Source organism: Electrona antarctica, assembly GCF_951216825.1.
Source record: "Electrona antarctica genome assembly, chromosome: 3".
Classification (NCBI taxonomy): domain Eukaryota; kingdom Metazoa; phylum Chordata; class Actinopteri; order Myctophiformes; family Myctophidae; genus Electrona; species Electrona antarctica.
In genome coordinates this window covers 19,097,046-19,114,459 of record NC_136808.1, presented here as the reverse complement: position 1 = coordinate 19,114,459, position 17,414 = coordinate 19,097,046, and the positions used below count along the sequence as shown (strand labels likewise).

General features: G+C 43.2%; 1 protein-coding gene across 2 annotated transcripts; it reads left to right on the top strand.

Annotated features, from left to right (window-relative positions):
* The first annotated feature begins 133 nt into the window (after positions 1-133).
* abcb10 (ATP-binding cassette, sub-family B (MDR/TAP), member 10) lies at positions 134-17,283 on the top strand. 2 transcript variants are annotated; one of them, XM_079497760.1, is made up of 15 exons: positions 134-758; positions 1,567-1,931; positions 2,904-3,110; positions 4,268-4,470; positions 6,219-6,353; positions 6,621-6,767; positions 7,227-7,362; positions 8,521-8,616; positions 9,399-9,608; positions 9,934-10,013; positions 11,447-11,627; positions 12,068-12,111; positions 13,090-13,124; positions 14,054-14,112; positions 14,533-17,283. In XM_079497760.1, exons 1-15 carry the CDS (start codon positions 655-657, stop codon positions 14,724-14,726), a joined length of 2,196 nt encoding a protein of 731 aa, XP_079353886.1. In that variant the 5' UTR covers positions 134-654; the 3' UTR covers positions 14,727-17,283. The 2 variants fall into 2 exon arrangements, with proteins under 2 accessions (XP_079353886.1, XP_079353887.1); XM_079497761.1 differs by lacking the exon at positions 8,521-8,616.
* Positions 17,284-17,414: the final 131 nt, after the last annotated feature.

The window sequence follows — 17,414 nt, the reverse complement described above, 5'->3', positions numbered from 1 at the left end:
AAACAAACTGCAGCGCTGTCTCTTGGCACCATATTTAATGATCGGCGATCTGTTGAGCATGTCTGCTGGTAAAAGTTTGGCTAGCGCTCCAATGATCGGCCATTGATTTCACCCACAGACAGACAGACAGAGGACTACTCATGTAAACACACCATTCACGACACACGAACGGTCACCTCTTTCTTCACGACTTTCTTCTCTCTGTCCAACTGGTCTGGGTGGGTGTGGTGTTCTGCCTGGGAGGGAGTGGTGGCCTGCTCGTGGGACATTGTGCCTCCTCTTCAGCGACACATGACAGTGACAGCTGGGTGTTGGTGACACACACACACAGACAGCAACAGAACTGTCTGACTGCTGATAAGAGAACCCTGCGTGTTGACACCTAACTGATAAACATGACAATAACGGTCATTAACCGTCAAAACCCAACAATGTAGAAGAGACGGACTCGAACCATTGAAGCTGTGCATGGTGGCACGTCGACCCCGGGCATACAAGGACACTGGTGACTGACATGTTTTGGACTTCATTGCTTGTGATCGAGTGGTGGAGGGTTTGGATCGCCTTGGACTAGCTGTTTCTCTTAATTTGGCAAATGTACAGTTTGTGAATTTCGAATAATTGTTGTGTTGTTGCACAAGAAGCGAGACGACGATGAGACTTTTAGTTTACCTGTCGACATGCACTAGAAGGAGAGGTGGAGGGATGGAGCTGTTTGGAGGAAGGAGACTACTGCACACCACCTGCTGTGCTCGCAGGTAGGGCTGCGTTTTTATTATTTTATTATTTGCTCTCTATATAATCTGTCCACCTCTTTAATAGTAAACCACAATGACATTTTCATGTGGGTTGCCAATTCAATACAAACAGGAGAGATATGAGAATATAGAACTATTTAAATCATGATAAAACATAATTTACCCTTTAATCTAATAATCAAGAACTGTGTGTGTGTGTGTGTGTGTGTGTGTGTGTGTGTGTGTGCGTGTGTGTGCGCGCGCGCGTTTGTGTGTGTGCGTGTGCGTGTGTGTGTGTGTGGCATCATGCGAAATGTTATGAGCTTCTAGCTTCAAACCGGGGAAAGCATCTGTGTCATTTTAGATTTTATACGTTGGCTATTCATAGGAAACAAAGTCTTCTGCAATATGCACACCTGTTTGGCTCAGAGTTGGCTATTCAAAAATAGCAGATATACAAGATCACATCGGCAGCAGGGACAAATTAGCCATTGGGCCAGTGGGGCCGTGGCCCAGGGGCCCTAGGCTCTCAGGGGCCCTTCAGGGAAATTGCACCGTCAGGTACTAGGTTTGACACCCTGAAATGGGCTCCTGGGGCCCTTCATTGGCCATTTATTTTGTTAAATTTAGGTCAAAAAGGTGATAAAAACACTCGACATAAAAATGTCGCACGCATGCGCGCTATGGGGGCCCTGCAAAGATTACCGGCCCAGGGGCCCTCGTGGGGGTTAATCCATCCCTGATCGGCAGCGTGTCACTTTGTGATGAGAACTACTGATTTAGAAGGCAAGTCCGATTAACTAGTCTCCCCCCGCCCCCTTCCTCGCAGGTTCTCATCATGGTTTGAGAAGAACCAGAACGGGAGGAGGAGTGATGGAGATGCTCCACAGCTTCCTTCTGCCCTCCTCCTCCAGAGAGCTGTGGTCCTCCCTCTGCAGTCCTGGAGGAGCTGTTTGCACACGCACCATCATGTCTGCTTGAGAAGACATCACCAGCCGTCATGGAGGACCGGCACACACACACCGCTGTCCTTGTACAGTTCTTCTTCTACCGCGGACTCTAAAGGAACGTCCGTGAAGGAGACGACGCAGGCCACTCAGGTGAACGGCGAACATCAGGCCCCGAACTCCGTTCCACTCGGCGACGTCCGGAGGATTCTGCAACTCGCTCACCCTGAGAGATGGAGACTAGCTGGTATGTGTTATCTACAGTACAGAGCTGTTTGCCTGTTATTGTATTCTATATGGTAATGGAGACAAAATATCATGAATATTGAATATCACAATATGTTTGACCAAATGCCTCCATATCGATATTGTGATGATAATATTGTATTGTCACGAGAAGCTTTTCAAAAATGGCCAAAAATATCATTGTGACCTTGTCGATCTGCTACATTTTGGCATTTTGACATTTTTCAAAATTATTAAAATTACATTGAAATATGGAGATATGAGGTTTCTGGCTGCCCGACAGAAACAACATGGTAAACAGTTATGAGTGGTGTGGTCAGGTCACCTCAGGTCACCTCGCTCAGGGTTACTGTAATCATTACAGGGTAATGTAACAGAAGGCTGTCCCCTCCCCCTCCTCACTGACGGGAGGCAGTGGTGGAAAGTAACTCTACATACTGTACCTACATACATATCGGTGCTGTCGGGCAGAAACTTGTTTCCATTCTGGTCCTGTGTATTCACTTCATCAAGACAAAGATATACATTTACATTACTATACAAGGGATCATCAATACTAGAAGCAGTAAAAGTATTTTTAACAGGAAAAACAGTGGGGGACCTGGGGGTCATTTATTTTGGCAATCTAGATACACTTCCTGATGGCTGTTGGTAGGGCATTCCACATTTTGGTGGCATAATAGTAGATGGAATTCATCCCCATGTTTGTGCAGAAGTAGTTTGACAGGTACATGGGCACTGATCCCTTGCCCTGAGCCATCCTACCCTAGTATAATGAGCTAGGTTAGGTGAGTCCTAGGTGTGAGGTTAAGTAGTAACCCGGACAGTTTGTTTTAAGAGGGCTGAAGTTTAGCTTCTAATGCCTTTGAGGTGGTAGAGTACCATGAGGCGCATGCATTGGCATGAGTGCTCCAGCATCTTTAAATAATGGCACTACCTAACTGTGGTGTTTGTGTGTCTCCTCCTAATCCAGCCGCGGTAGGTTTCCTGGTGGTGTCCAGCGGAGTGACCATGTCGGCTCCGTTCTTCCTGGGCAGAGTGATCGACACCATCTACACTGCGGGGGCAGACACAGAGAGCATGACCGCCTCGCTCACATCGCTGTGCATCATGTTGACCGGCGTCTTCCTGTGTGGAGGGGCCGCCAACGCAGCCAGGGTCTACCTCATGCAGACCTCAGGTGAGACACACAACCCAAAATGAGAAAGATTAGAATCAGCGGCAAATACAGAACGTGTCTAATAATGACTCGGCCTGGGGAAAAACTGTATGGGCTTGAGGTCTAGTTGTAGGTCTTCTTCACCACTTTTCAACCCAGCTTCAAATAATAGGTCCTCACTAATAATCATGATGAAATGGCACCATTGTTTTCTACTCCATCTGTGTCTCATAGGAGGGCTATGGCTATGGGCAGTTCAGAAACCCGTCCACCAGTGACATCATCGATGGGGAATCCAAGCTAATAGAAACTGCAGGCTTTCTAGTCCTGAAAAGTTGCAATGCGAAAATGAAAGCCATCGTTCTCACGATAATAGAAATCTAAACATTGTTGTAAAAAAAATCTTGCTTAAAAAAAAATCTGCCTAACGATGATGTGGACGGGTTTCTGAACTGCCCGCAGCCCTCCTATGAGACACAGACTGAGTAGAAAAAAATGGTGGCATTTTATCATGATTATTAGTGAGGAGCTATTATTATATATAGAGAGTTAAAGTACAGGTAGAACAGCAGTATGATACAACCTCTTAAGACAGGTAGAAGAGCAGAGTCATATCTCATATCGTCTCTGTTTATCCCCAGGCTGTAAGACACCTCCAGCGCTTCCCATTTTGCATTATTACAAACAGTCCGTTGATGGTTGATGTTTGTCCTTCCCTAATTATCTTTGCCCTGCTCCAGCACCTGCTGTTTGTATACAGTATGTCCTGCAGGGATGGAAGACAGCTCCCTCCCTGTGGTCTGCTCAGCACACCTCACCACCTTCCACAGTGTCTCAAAGGTCCTTAGGAAGAGCTCTTTCCATGCCATTTTATATTGCATGGGTTCACAGCACCTCACACCGTGAGGCGTTGTGAGCTTGTAGATAGGCATTTTCAGCGAAGAGGTTTGGTGTAGAAGGAAAAAAGAGAGCAGAACCGTCAAAGTACAGAGCTATTAAAATACACATTAACATGAATCCAACATATCAATATTTTGGCTACAATGTGGGAAAGGCATGGGGCAAATAAAGTCTAGTGGACGAAGTACAGGGCCGACCCGGTTAGAGCACCACTGCTCTAACCTTCTCTCCCTCTTCTTTTATCTATTTCTAACCGTGTCACTCATGTTCCTCCTCAGGTCAGGAGATCATTCGGAACCTCCGCGTCAACCTCTTCTCCTCCATCCTGATGCAGGAAGTGGCGTTCTTCGACCGGACACGCACCGGCGAGCTCATCAACCGCCTCTCCGCCGACACAGCGCTGGTCGGCCGCTCGATCACCGACAACCTATCGGACGGCCTGAGGGCTGTCGCCCAGGCAACCGCTGGTGTCAGCATGATGGTAAGAAGAACGGCTGCTATTGGTTCGGAAAAACTCGGAAAAACTGTATGGGCTTGAGGTCTAGTTGTAGGTCTTCTTCACCACTTTTCAACCCAGCTTCAAATAATAGGTCCTCACTAATAATCATGATAAAATGGCACCATGTTTTTCTACTCCGTCTGTGTCTCATAGGAGGGCTATGGGTATGGGCAGTTCAGAAACCTGCCCATAGTGTATCATAGGAGTGTGTTCATCATAATGATACATGACATTTCATTTGAAAACAAGCAATTCTCAAAAGATATATATTTCAAGGACCCCCCTGATTTGAGGGTCTTTGAGAGAGACCCAAATATACACTGTAAAATCATACGTGTTATTTTAACTCTGAGAGCGTACAAAATGTGTACACTCTCAGAGTTAAAATAACACGTATGATATATTAATGGTTCATTTTGAACACTCTTTTCTCTGGTTATAGTTTCAATGTCTTGGTTGTGTTTTAATGTCTTTCATATGCCACCATAATGCAATTGAGATGATTTGTCCGTTCTTGTACAGTAATTGAATAGCGGTGGTGCTGGTGCTGGTACTGGTGTCTCCTCCAATATTCACCACAAGGTTAAAAGAAACAGACCTAAAAACGTAAATAAAACAAGACATCCTGTACAGCGAGATCAAATTTGTAAGATCAAATTGAATTGATGCGAGTGAGTAGACAGGGCGTCGTGTATTCTCTTTGTCCAGCCAGCGTGACCGGTAAGTTAATAATTTACTGGCCAAATGCTATAATTACCGGCCATACCGTAATATACGTACAGTACATGCAGACGTGTGTGGTATCGTTCCTATATTAACACCTGCTTCTCCATTAATCGATTAATGCAGTGGGTCTGAACCTATTCAAGCCCTGACCCCCCATATTTGAACTGGGGACCCCCCAAAATAAGCGGGACCCTGGAATGTAGGATTTGACTCTGTTCCACAGATAAATATTTTGAAAATAGCAGATCTATAAACTCACAGCGTTTTTGCCTCTTTCTTATATTGGCCAATGTTTGACCAGTTTTTATAGTATAGTTTGTTGATTACCTTTGATGCAGTAATGGTCCCCCCCCACCCCCACCTTAAATTGTCAGTTCAATGTCATCTGGGGACCCCCCCATAATCATGTAGGGACCACCCTGGGAATCACGACCCACAGGTTGAGAACCACTGGATGAATGAGTACGATTAAGTCTGGTTTCGATATATTTTCGGTTAATTGCACAGCCCTAGTGTCTACCAGATTTCAAAAGTCCTCTGAGCTCCAGTGTGAAAGGCTTTGTGTGGTGCTCTGTGGTTCTGTTATGAGGAAGTATGGCCGCTTCCTTCTTATCTTATCTGCTCTATAGGTTTCTGTCATCAGGCACTATTCCTAGAATAGAGTGTATACAGGTTTTCCTTTCACCAAACATTTCTACTTCCTCCTTGCTCACAAGGAAGTACAATCGTTTCTTGGTTGAGTAACGTGTAATAGGAATTAAGTCATGTCTATTACGACGTCATGTAACAGCTAAGCCAATCTGAGAACTCATCGTCAAAACATAAAGGAAAAACAGCCCCCTGTCAACGGTCTGTCTCGAGAGCCTACTGTAAATCGCTATGGATTAAGACTATAGTGTCTGCTCAATGCCTAAATTGTAAGCAAGCTACACTCATACTCACCCATCCTCTCTCTGTCTCTCTTTCTTCCTCTCCTACTCCTCCCCGTCTTTGGTACGTTCCAGTTCTATGTCTCTCCCACGCTGGCGGGCTTCGTCTTACTGGTGGTCCCTCCGGTAGCGCTGCTGGCCGCGGTCTACGGACGCTTCCTGCGCTCCATTTCCAAACGCACGCAGGACGCGCTGGCACAAGCCACGCAGGTACTGGACACATGTAGCAAACGTCCCACATAGCATAACTTATGCGTTTGTTCATTGTATAATTAAAGTTAAATGTTCTATTCATATTTAAAAAACGTATACATATATATAAAACTGTGTGTGTGTGTGTGTGTGTGTGTGTGTGTGTGTGTGTGTGTGTGTGTGTGTGTGTGTGTGTGTGTGTGTGTGTGTGTGTGTGTGTGTGTGTGTGTGTGTGTGTGTGTGTGTGTGTGTGTGTGTGTGTGTGTGTGTGTGTGTGTCTCCCAGTTGGCAGAGGAGCGGATCAGTAACATGAGGACGGTCAGGGCATTTGGTAAAGAGCTGTCAGAGGTCCACACGTACACACAGAAGGCTGACCTGGTCCTCGGCCTGGCCAGGAAGGAAGCTTGGATGAGGGCTGGCTTCTTCGGAGCGGTACGTGTGTATTCTGTGTATATAACAATGATATAAACCTGTTTGATATTATGCATTAGGCTAGTGGTTCTCAAACGTGTTTATGTCAAGAACCCCCCAAAATGATATGTATGTGATTGCGGACCCCCATCTGAAAAATATGTTGTGCCATTTTTACTCAAAGATTTGAGTATAACATATTGAAGTGAGTCACACTTGCAAATGAACCAAGTTGGCACAACACATGGATCTCCATATGTGGAGCTGACTATCATCACCTGGATCTCCATATATGAAGACATTTTGTTTTAGCTTTCGAAACAGCGACTGCAACAATAGTGTGTGTGTGTGTGTGTGTGTGTGTGTGTGTGTGTGTGTGTGTGTGTGTGTGTGTGTGTGTGTGTGTGTGTGTGTGTGTGTGTGTGTGTGTGTGTGTGTGTGTGTGTGTGTGTGTGTGTGTGTGTGTGTCTCTCTCTACAGACGGGCCTCAGTGGTAACATCATGATCCTGTCAGTGCTGTATAAAGGAGGTCTCATGATGGCCAATCAACACATGACTGTAGGAGAGCTGTCTGCCTTCCTCATGTATGCCTTCTGGGTGGGCATCAGTGTGGCAGGTAACGCACACACACACACACACACACCTGCACACACACACACACACACACACACACACACACACACACACACACCTGCACACACAATTGTTGACTTAGCATCCTATAGTTTGTATAGTTTCAATGTATGTTTTGATACAGCATTATACTGTAGACTGATGGGTTCTTGGATTACCTACTCTATGAACCTGGATTACTATTAGCCTGGCTTGGCCATACTAATATCACACCGCCAATGGATTACTATTAGCCTGGCTTGGCCATACTAATATCACACCGCCAATGGATTACTATTAGCCTGGCTTGGCCATACTAATATCACACCGCCAATGGATTACTATTAGCCTGGCTTGGCCATACTAATATCACACCGCCAATGGATTACTATTAGCCTGGCTTGGCCATACTAATATCACACCGCCAATGGATTACTAGCCTGGCTTGGCCATACTAATATCACACCGCCAATGGATTACTATTAGCCTGGCTTGGCCATACTAATATCACACCGCCAATGACTTTTCTTTTGGTCACCTGCAGGCTTGAAAAAGAGACGCAGTCTTAATGTGTTTTTAGTTTTACTGGTTAAATAAAGGTTAAATAAAAATTTAATTCTACTACTGAAACTGACTGCATGGAGTCTGTCTCATTTCTCTCCAAAAGCACTTGAATATGATGGAATATGATTAAAGCTCACATTTCATATCACACACATAATTTACTAGCCCACCTTTATCGATTAATATCGTCGGGTTTTCACGATAATCGTCTGGATTAATATCGATATATATCGATATACGATATATCGTTACATGCCTACTGTAAATGCATGTCCTTTATTATGTTAGATTCACGTTAATAGGATATTTTAATCAGTCATTTAATAGCCGATCTACAATATCACAACACAACACCTTGCAGCATGAGCCGTTGTGAGCGTGTAGCGGCTATTTTTGGCTAAAGTTCTCCTCAGAATAGGGATGGTAGGGTTCAAGTGGTTAATGAAAAAAAAACACAAAAACCTATCACACAAATATTTGGCGGCCCCCCTGTATTATTATCTGAGGACCCCCTAGTGGCCCCGGACCCGCTATTGAAGACCCCTGTAATACAGTATGGGTCTGGCTCTATTGACGATATCTGTGTTTGATGCAACAGGTATGAGTTCGTTCTACTCTGAGCTGATGAAGGGCTTTGGAGCTGGAATCAGACTGTGGCAACTGCTGGACCGAAAACCTCAGTTCCCCTTGAATGGTACACACTGCACGCACGCGCACGCACACGCACACACACACACACACACACACACACACACACACACAGTACATGGTGTAATGTAATCATTACTTCACACACTGTTACTAAACTGTTACCTCACACTGACTTCTTGTTGCTTTCTTGTTCGCTTCCTGAAAATAGGTACACTGTAAGGGACATAAAAACTGCCCTGCACTGAAAAGACGCACGCACGCACGCACGCACGCACGCACGCACGCACGCACGCACGCACGCACGCACGCACGCACGCACGCACGCACGCACGCACGCACGCACGCACGCACACACACACACACACACACACACACACACACACACACACACACACACACACAGTACATGGTGTAATGTAATCATTACTTCACACACTGTTACTAAACTGTTACCTCACACTGACTTCTTGTTGCTTTCTTGTTCGCTTCCTGAAAATAGGTACACTGCAAGGGACATAAAAACTGCCCTGCACTGAAAAGAGAATATTTGTGTTGTTAATTTATTATCATTATTCCAAGCTCACCATGCGATGAGTGGCCAAATTGTAAAATATTACATAAGGAAGAGGCAAACTAATCAAAATAATCGATGTACAAGCTACTGTACAATATTTATCTGTGTGAAACAGAGTCAAACTAAATGTAATGTCTACTGAATAATTCAGAGTGCCTATCAGGGTGGGGCGTCTCCAGTTCAAATATGATTATTTTGCTCTACACCTAATCTCTTCCGTCTGTCTGTCCTGTCCGTCCTTCTCTCTCCAGAGGGACTGATCCTCTCTGAGGAGCAGGTGAAGGGCAGGCTGGAGTTCAGGGACGTGTCCTTCTCCTACCCGGCCCGTAGCGAGGCTCTCATCTTCCAGGACCTCAGCCTCCTGGTGCCGGCCGGTTCCGTCATGGCCGTGGTGGGCTCCAGTGGCTCTGGGAAGTCCACCCTGGTCTCCCTGCTGCTTCGACTCTACGACCCCGATGCTGGCGAGTTCCCAAACGTTTTATCTCCAGACCCAAAAGGGTCCCTGGTTTCGGATATTTCATAAAAGCAAAGGTTAAAGTCTCAATCTGTGATTTCTTCACCTGGTTGGCTGTATGTAGACAAGCAGGAACAAATTACTAGAACGTCATTGTTTTACATATTGTGTTAATGGTTTAGGAAACAGCGCTACTGTGGGGGTCTCATTTCACAAATCGCAGCCAGGACTTGGCCATCAAAATAAAATAAAAATCCATGCAGTTTACACATTTACCAAAACCTGAGTAATGCTTCACATGTGAGATTAACCCTTCCCCTCCCCCTCTGCAGGTGTCATCACTATAGATGGGCGGGATGTGCGAGATCTAAATCCTTATTGGCTGAGAAGTCATATTGGGACCGTCAGTCAGGTAAAAATAGATGCTATTTGCTTATCATCTCTGTCAGGTGGAAAGTTGGAAACCTCATATGTCCTTTTCAAAAACGGCAAAAGTAGCAGATATGCAAGTACGAATTTGCAGATCTGCTACTTTTTATGCTTTTGTGTGACACTATAGTATGATCAAGTAGGGCAGTAATTTACCAAAAAACACAAAACTTTGAATATGTAGATAAGAGGTTTATGCCCGACAGCAACGATATAACGTGTGTTCTTCTGGGCTTAAAACTGTGCAACATGCAGTATTACTACAGAAACAACACAACGGAACCATTCTGGCTTTTGATGTCTCCTATGTTCATGGACATGCATGTCTGTGTGTGTGTGTGTGTGTGTGTGTGTGTGTGTGTGTGTGTGTGTGTGTGTGTGTGTGTGTGTGTTGTTTTGATCATTCTGTAAGGTTAGAATATTTTAATAATATAAGTAACACAACTGTAGTGTAGCATTTTGGTCTACTGTGGGTTATTTAAAGCTATTTTAATTGCCTTGTTGTTGTTGAATTGTGCTATTACAAAATATACTTATATACTTGCCTTACCTGCCTTTCTGTTGAGAAAAGTCATTCTGGGAACCCATTGTCAAAACAGTAAAAACAGCACCGTCTTTACAGTCTGTGGGAGACTAGAGAAAAAAGTATAGACCCTGCGGGCCTGCATGGTGTTGTGGGGCACCTACTGGTTGAAAAGAGGTATTGCATAAAGGTCAAAGCACAATTATTTTCCTTCTGCCCAAACAAGGCTTGTCGACTGAATTATTGACTCAGTAAGGTGGAACCCATTATGTCCAAAACTGTTACTTTTCAGGATTGAAGCTCAAAATCCCAAGCTCAAAATGCATTGAGCTTGGGGATCTGCTGCTTTTGTGTGACACTGTAGGTTAATTAAGCAACGATACATGAGAAAGCAACGATATATAATTAGGGCTTAAACCTGCAGGTTTAAACCCTAGATACTTAGTTGTACAATGAATAGCGAAAATAGTGGCTCTTGTACAGTATTAGACAATTTGAGACCATTTTCTGCAATGTTTCAAATTCAATTGTGAATGTTCTTTACAATATTTGGTTCTCAGAAATAGCAGATATACAAGCTTGCAATGCATCACTTCCTGCTTGTACATTTGCTATTTTCGAACATTTCTGAAAAATCTTGAAAGTGATTTAGTTTTTTCAGTGAATCTTCTCTTCTGGTGGCCCCTGGCACAACACATTTCCAGATGGGATGTCTGCGGACAAATATATTATACAGTGTATATATATATCCATTTGGGGGCACTAAAACATTTGAGAACTAGTGATTTAGAAGGCATTGATAGATTATAGATTACTAGTCCTGCTTAACCAACCAGGACTAGACAGTAGACACCCACCATTCTTACACACTGCTTTCTCTCTCTTTCCTCCAGGAGCCTGTGTTGTTCTCGTGCTCCATCAGAGAGAACATCGCGTACGGAGCGGTGGATCCGGACAGCGTCAGCACAGAGGACGTCTACCAGGTGGCCAGGGATGCTAACGCGTACGACTTCATCCAGGCCTTTCCAGACGGCTTCGACACGGTGGTGGGGGAGAAGGGGGTGCTGCTGTCAGGTGAGGCAACGTGGAGCACCGGGCCTCCACCACATCTAGAGCAATGGTTCTCAACCTTATTCAGGTCAAGGACCACCCAAATCCATATGTATTTGGCTGCGGACCCCCTTGTGCTTCTAAGCAAAGATTTGAGTTAAAAATGTTCCCTTTCACTATTTTAAAATGTTTTTCTAAATAGTAAAAAATGCCTTCAAAGTTTAGGCATAAGGGGTAAGGCAAAAAAACATACATAGACACACACGGCCGCACTGCTCTACAGTGCCACTTTAGGTCACCCAGCAGTATTGCAGCTGTCCCTACTGACATACATACATAGGGACACACATAGCTCTTCATTGGAGCGGTTAGACACCGCTCAAAAAAGACAAAGTTAAAATATGGGGATAAGAGGTTTTTCCCTGACAGCTACGCTATAACATGTCCTGTTTGTGTCACCGCAGGTGGTCAGAAACAGAGAATAGCCATTGCCAGAGCGCTGCTCAAGGTAAGCATGTCAACTCTCATTGTTTACTAACCATGACCTCCGTGACCTCTGACTGTGATCCGTCAGTGGTGGTGGACAGTAACCAAGTACATTTACTAGAGTACTGCACCTAAGTACATCGTTGAGTGGTGCTAGCCACTCCAATGAACAGCTGTGTGTGTCTGTATGTATGTATGTCCCTGTCTATGTCCACTTGAGTACGGAAATAATGCACAGTCACCTCTAAGGTGTTAGGGTAGCCTAACACACAGACCCATTGACCACTGCAACACACACACACACACACACACACACACAGCACCACATAGTTTAGACGGGTCTGATTTTTAACCCATTGAGACCTGAGGCCGATTCTACAAATGCCTTTTAAATCAGTAGTTCTCAATCTTTCTTGTGCCAAGGACCCTCAAATTGATATAGATAGCTTCATAGACTAATTTGACAGCACTATCATCAATGTTGTGTAAATTATATATATTTTTTGTATTACTATTATTTTACCCACTATTTTACACACTACTTACACACTTGGATAGGCACTAATAAGCTATAAGCTTCCGCCTATGCCTTTTCGTTCACCTTAAAAGAATGTTTAATTTGAAACTACTCTCTAACTACAGTACTTACTCTCTGAAAGAAAAATAAAATAAATCAGCTATTCATTCATTCACTATATTTTATATTAATATACGTTGGATTCATGTTAATGTGTATTTTCAGACATTTTCCACTTAAAACCCTCAATACTTACTTAGTCAACTTGACCTGTGGCTCTGTACTCTTTGCTGAAAATAAACGTTCCAATCACTGAAAGATTTAGTGGCCCCGTGTAGCTCTGAGGACCCCCTAGGGGTCACAGACCCCCTGTTGAAGATTTACAGTCTATGGTTGAAGACCTACTGTAGTATGTTAATCTAAAGATTATAAACACTAAATAATGTCCAGGTGAACTAAATGTGTGCATCTCCCTCTCCTCAGAATCCTAAGATCCTGCTGTTGGATGAGGCTACCAGGTGAGAAACTCTTGATCAATTAGTTAATTGATTGTTACAACTCAACTCAAACTTTATTTATATAGCACGTATCACAATGACCAATGGTGTACAGATTAAAAAATAGAAAAGACATGCAAACATAACAAAAGTGCATGGCAACAATATGGAGGAACAGGAAGACAAAATAAGAATAAATAGAGCTATAGACAGTATAACATTTACATAACTACAAATGTTACACTTAACTACTGTTACATTTTCGGATAACTAATAAACATAAGTTGCCGGCATAGGCAGTAGGAGAGGCATTCTCATTCTCACACTATTTTCCTGTACAGTTTGCAGTATGTACCGTTCTCATTCTTGGCGGAATAGTAGAGTACAGTAGGCTACTTGCTACGTACGATATTACTGTATGCACGCAGACTAGGCAGTTGAAATGATCAACATAGAGCATGGCCATTCATGGTTAGGCGACATATGTTTATATTGAGAGAGGGACCATCACCGATGGTGAGTTGGACTAGTTGTAGCAGAGACCGATGCAATGTAAAAGTAAGAAATGAAACATTTAAAAACTTAACCAGTCTTTATCACCTCACGTGAGTTAACTTATCCCCTAGCTGCCAGATTCATATTTAGATTAGAAAACTGCCATAATGCCATATCACTTATGGACACAATTAAACTTAATGAACACAAGTCACACTCAAAATATGCAAGCAATATCATCAACGGATTCAACCATGATGCTGCCGGCACAGTTTTCATACTTGCAATGTTGTAGGACCCAAGCAGGCATAAATGTCGAAGCAAGATTGGTGCCACGTGCCACTCAAAATTCGGTTCACACATGGCACCAAAATCAGATATGCCACACATTGCCTGCAAATCTTGTACAGGGCTTTAGTGAGTTGTTTATGACGGTTATAATCATGTGTCCTCAGTGCCTTGGATGCAGAGAATGAGTTCCTGGTGCAGGAAGCCTTGGAACGTTTGATGGAAGGTTTGATATTTTGACATCTATCTATCAATGGCAGTCATGGCCTACATTTCTATCATACAGCTGAATATGTTTGTATTTATTTAGTTGGCACTTCTGGTCGCCTCACTGGAATAAAAAAAAATGTTTACTACTATTCCCCACATTATATCGTCTCTGTCGGGTGGAAACCTCACATGTCCAAAACTGTCACTTTTCAGGATTCAAATTCAAAAGTAGAAGATCTACAAGCTTGAAACATGTCGCTTTGCTTGTAGATCTGCTACTTTTGATGCTTTTTGTGTGACGCTGTAGCTGTAGTATGATCAAGTAGGGAGTTAATTTACAAACAAAAAACACAAGAAGTTAGAATATAGAGATAAGAGTTTTCTGCCCGACAGCAACGATATATGATAATAATAATACTGCTCCTGTTTCCAAAAGGCAGGACAGTTATGATCATCGCCCACCGCCTCTCCACCATCCAGAACGCAGACGCCGTGGCCGTTCTGGACCAGCGGCGCGTGGCCGAGTGCGGCCGACACGCAGAGCTGCTGGCCAACCCACATGGACTGTTCCACAAGCTGATGGAGAAACAAGCTTTTCTACGACAGGGACATCAGCAGGCTCTGAGCTGAGAGGAGACGGAGACGGACAGCAGAGAGGGACGCAAAGCAAAAAAGGGACTCCCCCCGCCCCCCAAAAACAGGTGTTACGCCTGTGGACCGAGCCTTCGCTTTCTCCTTGGCTATTTTTTTATTTTTCATTTCAATACATTGAAAAGTCATGCTAGCTAAGTAACACTAGCTATCCATATAATGTAAACCGAGACTGACCGTGCCTGCCTTGTTGTAGCGTGCACCGATCCAGGTGAAACACCTGGTTTTTAGTACTACAAATTGGGCTTTACACTACTAGGTGGAGCACTACGAACTCCACAAGCAGTTTCTTTTGCTATTTATGACTTGAAACATGGATCAGTGAAGTCAGTAAGTCACATGATGTGAAACATGGATCAGTGAAGTCACATGATGTGAAAATTCCTAAATCATGCACTGAAGGAGTGAAAAAGAGACGGGATGAAAGGAGTCTTTCTTTATGCTAGAAGAATTACGCAATGATAAAAGGGCAGTTTACTCAAAATACAATCTGGGGACCCTTTTGGTTAAAAACAAATACATTATAACGTCTGGGGTCAAGCTTGTTTCAATGACTAAATAACTGCATATAAATCAGGCCTGGCTACTACCTTGTATGCTAATTTCCAGCTTGCTTCCAATGAGCTTCTATCCAACCATATACGTAGCAATCATGCTGACAGATTTTCATAGTAAATTCAAAATCTGTCTTGAGAGATTTACCCAAAATACAAAGGAAGCAATACTGGCTGCCTTTGTATTCTTCCTTTTTTCTATTCCTTTGTAGAGAGTGGGTGGGCATACTTCAGTAAACCGTTCACAACCAGATCTGTGGATGTATTATCATGAGGAACCGTGTCCTGTCTGGAATCATGAGATGTTGCTGTTGAGTTGTGTTCTTCAAATGTATTTTTTTATGTGTGTGTGTTATATTTGTGTCACTGGACCAGAGTTAATCTCGCAAACTGCTGGACTGATCTAACCTGACTCTGCCATATTGCGGCAGTATTGAGTTCACAAGTTCCCTCCTCCTCTCTGCATCTGGGCTCTCTCAAGCAGAAATGATGAACCCGGAAGCAGCGGGACAAAAATCTGATATCTCCATAATAATCGAGTTGTAGCCTTGTTAGGTTGAGTTTACATTTGCGCTGTGGCACAGCTTCAATATGTCATGAGTCTCGCGTTGATCCCGTCTCTAGTGGCCCCATACAGCCGCATATCGCTCCGGACAAAATTGGTCCGGAGTACATTGTCTCTGCCCGAGAGATACCAGACTCACCCTTTTGGCAGAATGCAAATGTTGTCCAGCAGGGGGAGTGGTTCCACCAGGCTAGGACTGATCAAGATCATGCATTTATTTTACACGTTATATATAAATTATATATTTTTGTTTTAGAAATATTTAATAATGGGGGTCACTGAGGCTCTAAGTGGGCTTAAACCTTGCCCACATTTGGAGTCATCATCATACATCATCGGTGGTTCTCAACCTGTGGGATGTGACTCCCATATGAATTTGGCGGGGTTCCAAAATGACAGTGAAGTGAGGAATTTTAATACCTTTTTAATATACACCAAGAAAAGAAATGAGACCAATACTGCATCAAAGGTAATCAACATTACAACAACTATTAAAAACTGGTCACACATTGGCCAAACTGTCAAATAATATAAGAAAGAGGCAAAACATTTGAAGAGAACAGATCTATTGTACAAGCTCAAGCTTGTAGATCAGCTATTTTCATAATATTTAGCTGTGGAACTGAGTCAAACAAAATGTAATGCCTACATTGCAAGTGTGTCAGGGTGGGGGGTCCCCAATTCAAATACGATTATTTTGGAGGTGTCGCAGCCTGAAAAGGCTAGTCACAGACTAGACATAACAATGAAGCCTGAGATCCACTTTGGAGCCTCACCAAACATGGATGAATACAAGGAGGAGTATTTATTTTGGGTGAACTGCCTGTCTTCATTGACAAATCTAGCCTCATACCTAATTTATACTATTATATATTTGATGGTGTCAAGTGACAAAAATAACAAATCTACAGTGTGAGCTGGTAGATCTGCTATTCAGTCTCACTTTGTGTTTAAGTAATGAAACCAAAAACAGTCCATTATGGCATATAGTATATAACTGCTGAATATATTTCTTTATATATCTATATATGTTTGATTTAAAAATGTGTATATTTGTTCGATTTTAAAACTTGAAGCTTACATGTTAAGCCTTTTATGATGATTTGTACATGTAAAACATGGGGTTTAAAGATTGATTACCCAATGATAACATTTAATGGAGAAAGGAAAATGTATGTTTGACCTTTCTTCAAAGTCAGCAGAGATGAGCCTTTGCAGTTTATTCTCTGAACACCTTTGTCATGCGAGGGGAAAACCCTAGGTCTATGGTATGAGCCCAATGCTCATAGATGTGTCTGAAACACTATCATCAGTGTTGTGTCAATTGTTTATTTTACACAATATCTTTTCTATTAATGTTGGATTCATGTTAATGTGTATATTCATTTTACCACATAAACCCTCAATACTTACCTTTGGCTCTGTACTTGGTCTGCTCATTCTTTTGTCTTTCTCCTGTTGGGAGGGAAGGGGGGGGGGGGTCACCTTATTACACAATGGACAAGCCATCACTTTATCTTACAATAAATGTACCACATCTCTACACAC